Genomic DNA, 7,884 nt, shown 5'->3' with positions numbered 1-7,884 from the left:
TTGATCGCATAAGTCTGCCCAGAATAACCAACTGCTTTCATTAACTTTTAATTTAATTAATATTTTCTATATGATCAACTACGTCTGCTTTCTCTCTCTCTCTCTCTCTCTCTCTCTCTCTCTCTCTCTCTCTCTCTCTCTCTCTCTCTCTGTTTTTTTCGCTCTTGTTTTTATTAATGTAAAGATGTTTTGGAAAAATTAAACAATTGTAAAAATATAAAAATTAAATTGAATTAAATATAGAGGCACACCTTTTTCTATAATTACATAATTCTGCATTACACAAACACCACTTATCTTTTAAGAATTTACATTTATAAGATATTTTAGAAATACTTTTATGTATGTCTTTAAATGTATTACTTTCACCTTTTAAATTACATTATATATTATATAATATTAAATACAGTATTAGTTTAAATTACAATATTTTATTAGATTAAGTCACCAAAAGCTTTTAATTTAAAAAAGCAACACATTTCCCATACTGCATTGTAATGAAAACAGGAAGGAAGGCAGCATGAGGAAATCTTCTCGTGTCACTGATGGAGGGATATTGTGTGTTGAAATAAGTGATGAATATAGCGAGTTAAACCTACAGCAGATGGAGAAGATCGAGGTTTTAGCTGTTACGGACAGTAAAACTTTAATCATCTGATTCGATCTCATATAATGGAGCGCGCGATGGAGCAATTAAACGTGCAGCTCAATCGATTGACGCGCTCGCTACGGCGCGCGAGGACAGTGGAACTCCCTGAAGGTAAGACGTCACACAACAACACTTCTTCATGACTTCATTTGGCGCCGCAAGAACCGACAGGCTGATGACATCACAGTTCCGCGAGAGCGATTCCACAGCCGTCTCCTCCGTATGATTCCTCGAACTGCTCTCGTGGTATTTTGATGTCATTCACTTGTCGGTTCTAGCGGCGCCGCATGAAGTTGAACAAGCCTATTCTTTCTGCACAAGCACTGACGTTGTCATGGCAACACTTTTACATCATAACCCTGTCAACTTCCAGGAAGTGTTTGCGTCCATCCGCCTTATCCATATAGGGCGAATTACTACCAAATATGTCACATGTAAATATTAAAAATAATGAAAAAAGCATAATATGAAATTTTTGTTACTTTCCGTGTAACTTTTAAGTTTAGCATTAAAGTCCAATTTAAACAATTATGATTTACAAATACTTTATAACAATATATTATTTGTTTCGCATTATGGAAAATGACATTTTGTGGAAATGTGTTTAATAATTTTGTCAAGTCACAATGGTCCTTTGATGCTTTATGATATTTTATTTGTGCAAAAATGTAGCATAATGCATAAGTATGATTTGGTACTGTTCAGATGCTGTTTTCTATTAAAGTTAGTGTCAGATAATTGTATGTAAGGGACCATGTGTCAGGAGATCACTTCTTATCAGATATAATTTGCAGTACTTGTCAGACCTCTTCTCTTTGTTTTAACAGAAATATGTTTTTAGTAACAGAAAGCTTTTTCGTGTTTTTTTGTAGATAGTGAAACAGCTGTGTACACTCTCATGCCCATGGTCATGGCCGACCAGCACAGGTAAGTGACACAGGTTTCGTATAAGAAATTTGCTTTTAGTCTAAATGTATTGTTTACGTCCCAGTCTACTGTGATGAATTCTTCTTTTTCTATTGTTTGAGTAGAAGTGAAAATACCAGTTTCAAGGCTGAACGAATGCCACAATGACCACATGCCCCAAAAAACCTGAATGGCCTTACAAAAGATAAATGAACTAAACCAGAAAAACATCTTTCTGATTTAGATTCACTTCTCTTTCTAACTAAACCCAATAAAATAGCACTCCTTGTAGGCAAATGGTATTATGAGCTATCTAAAAAGTTTACAGTGTGCTCAAGAGCTATGAATGCTGTGACAGTCATTGAATGTTTGAAGTGCTTTTACTCCTTTTATACCCATTTTTCTTGAGTCACACTAAACACTAATACCTGTAAATATTTATTGTCTTTTTTAAACCTAATATTTGAATCACACCTCTTTTGTCATAGGTCTGTTTCTGAATTGCTTTTAAATTCAAAGTTTGATGTCAACTATGCCTTTGGGCGAGTCAAAAGAAGCCTTCTACATATTGCTGCAAAGTAAGTCATTGACATTTGTCTACTGGCAAAATTAGAGAAACAACAAAATCACATGCATGTTTTATTTGGATTTTTTTACAACCTCTTGTAAATTATATATAAATTATTTATTATATATAACTCCCTGTTGTGATGACGCAAGAGTTACAACTATGGTAGATGAGAAGCTATGCTTTGTGTTCTTTTTTAAATGTTTCTGGAGCCTGATGAAATTGTTATAAATACGTGTTTAATACTGAAAAATACGCTCAATGTCACAGTCACTGCCCTTGCCGTCCAAAAGAAAAAAAAACATTTCAAGTTGAACCTATTGTGCGAGCTGTCTCTTTAGTACCACATGGTTTATTTACATGTTGCTGCTGATTGGACTGCAGTTCTAACACACATCAAACAAGAAAAAAAACATATCTCAGACTCAAACCCTGTTGCACACCGGTGAACACCGTTTCCAGGAAACATGTCATCCAACCCGGAAACCGTAGCAAAACGTTGCGCACAGTTTTGAACTTGAACATGCCCCTAATGCACTTGAGTTCAGCACCCCAGAAATCACAGCTGAAAATTTTAGGTGTGAAACTCCAGGTAATGAAGCCATAGAACACTGAATGACGTCCGGCTTCTCTGCTCTCAGTGCTCCTTCAAAAGCGCGTGCTGCGGCTGGCAGCAAAAACCGCAAGGCGCAAACGTTCCCTGCCCATAGAATATCATTCAAAAAAGGCGCCTGCAACTGCCAGAAATGCTTTTGGTGTGATCAGCCCCTTAGAAATCCATATGCAATATAGTCTGTCACAAAAATAACTAGACCACAAGTTTTCACCGTTAATTATAATTGCGGGTCTTTAGTAAATCCCAACAGTCGTTATTTTATACCAAAATGATATTTGCACTTGCGCAAGCTGTTAGTAAATCTGGCCCTTATTGTCTAGTGAGTAACATGTGTTTACAGCAAAACCTGGTTATTGTTTCTGTTTTTCTTAATTGTTTTAGTTGTGGGTCAGTAGAGTGTCTCATTCTGCTGTTAAAGCGTGGTGCAAATCCGAACTATCAAGACATCTCTGGCTGCACACCTCTGCATCTTGCTGCAAGAAACGGGTAAAAACTGACTGTACTGAAAAGCCAGTGAAACACTGCCACCTGCTGGATTAAGTGACATGAATAAGTCATGTTTTAAATGGTGTTTTCTGCTTTTGTCTTATTATTTTGACAGCCAAAAGAAGTGTATGGGCAGACTATTAGAGTACAATGCCGATGTCAATATCTGCAATAATGAAGGTCTAACCGCTGTGAGTATGAGAATAAAATTGCACATCTGATATTATTTTATTATTAGTTGTTGTTATTTGTGTTATTATTAGTATTGTTTTTTGTGTTTATGATTTATGGCTTATTGAAATAAAGATTTAAAAGAAGAGAATGCAAATTTGACAGATATTTTCACTAGTACAAAACTACATGGCAAAATGTATAATCGTTAAACAATTTCGTGTAATGTAATAGGAGTACGTTTTGTTTACATTTGACCTACGTTTATTGTAGGCGCATTGATAATGTTTTACTAATAGTGAATTGCGAAGATGGTAGCCTACTGTACTGGATTACAGATGTGAGAGGGGAACTTCTCCACAAAATGAAAACATAAAGTTATTAAAGACTAAACTTATCACTTGCTTGTGAAATATGAATCAGTTGGCATGGGCTTATTTTATGCATAAGATTCCGATCATATTTTTTGTTAGAAAACAACTGTCCTATTTAAAATCTAATGTAAACAATTAAGTAAATATTTAACCTTCTCATGTTTATTACTCTACTTTGAAGTTTACAGTGCTTTATATCACATGTGAAGAATATCACTTTTCTTTGTCAATAGAAACACATATAAAACTTGTCAGGTCCACCCTTTTGGGTCAGATGGCTTCTGTTTAAGAAAGAAATTGAAGATTTTTCAAAAGTAGGAAAAAATAAGAAAGTAGGGAATCTATAACAAAAAAGTAACTACTCTGATTTCTATGGAGAGGCAAAAAATACTCAAAATTAAATAAATAAATGTTGAAATATAATTGAAATTAAAATGTAAAGTTCAGTTTTAATTTTACGTTCTCTTTTATTTCATTGTTTTCGTTTTGATTTTCAACTTGTATGCAAATTCTTTGTTAATCAGTGGGTCGGGTTTACTTGCTTACATCACAGAGACTGTCTGAGTCAGTGCTGTTGACTTTATTGCTCCATTTAGCAACTTTTAGATTAGGGATGCATAACGATTAAACGCGATTAATTTATAGCAGAAAAAAAGATTTTGTTTTGTTTACATCATATATGTGTTTGAACTGTGTATAATTATTATGTATATATAAATATGCACACATGCATGTATAATTTTAAGAAAAAAAATATTTTTATATTAAGTATTTATATATAATATAAATTACACATAAATATATACAAATGTATATACACAAGCATTTCTTAAATATATTCATGCATGTGTGTGCATTTATCTATACAAAATTGTTATACACAGTTCACACACATTTGTGATGTAAACAAAATTTTTATTTTGCTATTGATTAATCGCGAATAATCGTTATGCATCCCTAGTTTAGATCCATTTTGTGATGTTTTTGGGATGTGTGTTCCTTGGAGTCAAAGTGACCATTTTGTATCTTTTACAACACTACACTGTCTAAAATGTTTCTTTTACCAAAGTAAAGTTTACTGTATTGATATCAGTTATTTTTGTCTTATGTCAATTGTTTGTTTTATGTCATCAGATTCACTGGCTGGCAGTGAACGGTAGGACAGAACTGCTTTATGATCTGTTGCAGCATGTGTGTAATGTGGACGTGGAGGACGCCATGGGCCAGACAGCCTTACATGTGGCCTGCCAGAATGGACACAAAACTGTAAGAATACATTAGATAGGTACATTTTCAAAAAATGCAAACTTGGGAACCACAATGTTACAATAATGCTAACATGAGTCAAAAGACCCCATGCCTCTACGATGTTCTGATGCAGAGATATAGGTGTTTCTAAACGGTTGCTAGATTTGGTTGCTAGGGAGTAAATTGGCATCCACCAATGATTATACTCACACTGGGCCCGCTTGACCAATCAGAGCATTTCAGAAGGAGAGGTTTCATAGAGTCTTGAAGTAACAGAGCATTTGAATGGATAAAAGGTGCTGTAATAATGTGAAATATGTGCCCTATCTACATGCGCCGTGACACGCGATAAAGGTATGTTTTCTAGTGCTGTGTTAAAAATATCGATATGACGATACACCGTCGTGAACGCCTGAAGATGCATGCATCGATACAGCACCTTCCGAATCGATTCGGATGCACTTTTGAAAGTAGCGTGATGAATCGCTGTTGATCCGTGATCCATATGGAAAGGACTCACGGAGGTTGTAGAGTGAAAGGTAGCGGGGTATATATAGCGGGGTGTCCGTCTCACGGATGCACGCGTCTGCACAACTTTTGCACCGCGTACTCGGTTCAACAGCAGATATCTTAGCCTATACTACTGCAAAGGGCTTTATTAGCCACTCTCTTATAAAACAGTACTAACGCATTTAAGAAGAAACACGACAAAAAGCTGCATGTGAAAAGTGTACGTCTAGAGAAGAGATACAGAGCTACTTTACACTATAGCTGTCACATTAAAAGTATTAAGTCTGACTGTATGTTTATACATATATTCATAGATATAAAATAATTAAATGTGAGACAAATATTGCACTATAGCACTAAGGAACTATCTTTGTAAAACTGCTTTGAAAAAACATAAGTTAAGTACTTACTTAATTTTAAGTATTTCTACGAGTTACCCCAAAAGTTAATAAATGAGTGGCAAAAACACAACAGTTACAACACTGCTTATTCAATGTACAATAAACAAATAAAAATAATATGAATAATGTTACTAAATTCTGTAAATTCTGTTACTTAATGTTCTTAAGTCTTGTATCGCGATGCTCATCGTAACGTGACCTTGTATCGGGACACGTATCGTATCGGGAAATTGTTGGCGGTACACAGCCCTAATGTTTTCCATGATAATCAGAGCTTTTGTCCTAACCAGCCGCAACCTGATGCCGCGATGAGCGAGAGTGGATTGTATTTTAGAAATGGTTTCTATTTTTGCGATGTCATGGCTGACATCTCCACCTACACAAAGATCATATTCAATAAAAGCAGATATATACTGTATTACAAATCTCTCAAGTGTAACAAGGAAAGACAAAAAAGCAGAGGGATGCGTCTCTGTATATCTGTTCTGGCTTTGTTTTGAGATTGATTGTTTTGCGCCATGCGTTCTTTTCATGTTCAGTATGGGCATAGGCTCAAATTGTGCTAAAAAGCTTTTTTCCAGGTTGTTTCAGCTACTACTCATGTGCGCTAAAGCTGACGAGTACTTCACAGCACTCTGTACAGAGAATCATTAGTCTTTAATGATTCATAAATGACTCGTGTTACTGGACAGCAAGACTTTTATCTTTGGTTTATTCTAAGAAGCAAAAAATGGAAAGAAAGCAAAAAATGGAAAGAAAAATCTCACAGGAAGTTAAAGATACATTAACTACAATGTGATAATTTGCTAACAATTTGTTGTTTTAAATTAAAATGGCATGACTTAATAAGCTTTGCACATGTGTTATGTAATTTTTTGCCAAGGCTCCTTAAAGTTTTCCTAAAGCTGAGCTTCAGTTTTCACAAATTCAACCACGCAACATGCATGAAAGATCTTGAATATGTTTGAATAAAAAGCAAAGTCAGTATTTTATATGTAGAAGTCGGACATCACTTTTAGCCACTACTGAATATATTTCTGAATGGTGGGATTTGACGTGAAAGTATTTGATGAACATATAGTATTTGTCAAGAGCATTCGGTTACAATCGTTATCTTATTTTTGATGGAGGTAAAAAAGCAGCTTTTGCATCTGAATGCTTCATATGTATTAGGGTTGTGCCGATAGAAGATAGTAGCATGTATCGACGATTGTCAGACATACCGCTAATACCGGGCTTTCATGACAGTAGATGGCGATAGTTATTATTATTATCATCATAGTTTTACATTAACATGCGCATTGCATGCTTTTCCTTGCATGAGAGGGTTTTTGGGCTTTACTTTGGCAAGCAGATTCCATTTCACATGCACGTGGACTCATGTGGACACAATGCACGCGTCTTGGACTCTTGCTCGGACGTGAACGCTTGCGGCATGCACTCCTAGCACCTAAACTTGTAGTACGAGCGGCTCTGACATTTCCTTGCACTAGAGAGGTTGTTAGACACACAGAAGGTTAAAACCAGCATGTTTGCTGTTCCCACTCCCTGGCACACATAAAATTTTAGAGCACCTGGACTAAATGACGTTGATCGACTAATGCCATCAGTTTTAAGAAGCTTGCAGTTATGATAGTGTTGCCCTTGCTTCTCTTTTGTAGTGACTTGTTATAAATAAGTAAAAATGATCAAATAAATAAATGAGTAAACTACTGCCCCGCCACCCGATACTATTGTCTATCGGCAAACTCGCAGGCTGACGATAGGACGATCTCAAAATGGGGCATATCGCCGACACTAATATGTGTACAGTTTCTTTTTTTGTGATTTGTACTGTTGTGTGATTACAGACAGTGCAGTGTCTTTTGGACAGTGGAGCAGACATCAACCGACCCAATGTCTCTGGAGCGACTCCGCTCTATTTTGCCTGCAGGTGAGTAGCCCATCACAATCAA

At 35.8% G+C, this 7,884-nt stretch overlaps 1 protein-coding gene across 1 annotated transcript in view; it reads left to right on the top strand.

Moving 5' to 3' along the window:
* The first annotated feature begins 506 nt into the window (after window positions 1-506).
* The window catches only part of hace1 (HECT domain and ankyrin repeat containing E3 ubiquitin protein ligase 1), a 28,169-nt gene continuing 20,791 nt past the window's right edge, over window positions 507-7,884 (top strand). The window contains exons 1-7 of the mRNA XM_065246364.2: window positions 507-760; window positions 1,522-1,576; window positions 2,044-2,133; window positions 3,121-3,225; window positions 3,341-3,416; window positions 4,905-5,036; window positions 7,780-7,862. Coding sequence (XP_065102436.1) covers window positions 673-760; window positions 1,522-1,576; window positions 2,044-2,133; window positions 3,121-3,225; window positions 3,341-3,416; window positions 4,905-5,036; window positions 7,780-7,862 — 629 coding nt within the window. The 5' untranslated portion in view covers window positions 507-672. The remainder of the gene's footprint in view (window positions 761-1,521; window positions 1,577-2,043; window positions 2,134-3,120; window positions 3,226-3,340; window positions 3,417-4,904; window positions 5,037-7,779; window positions 7,863-7,884) is intronic.

The sequence above is a fragment of the Paramisgurnus dabryanus genome, chromosome 13 (assembly GCF_030506205.2).
Source record: "Paramisgurnus dabryanus chromosome 13, PD_genome_1.1, whole genome shotgun sequence".
In the NCBI taxonomy this organism is placed as follows: Eukaryota; Metazoa; Chordata; class Actinopteri; order Cypriniformes; family Cobitidae; genus Paramisgurnus; species Paramisgurnus dabryanus.
This window is presented reverse-complemented; position numbering and strand designations above follow the sequence as displayed.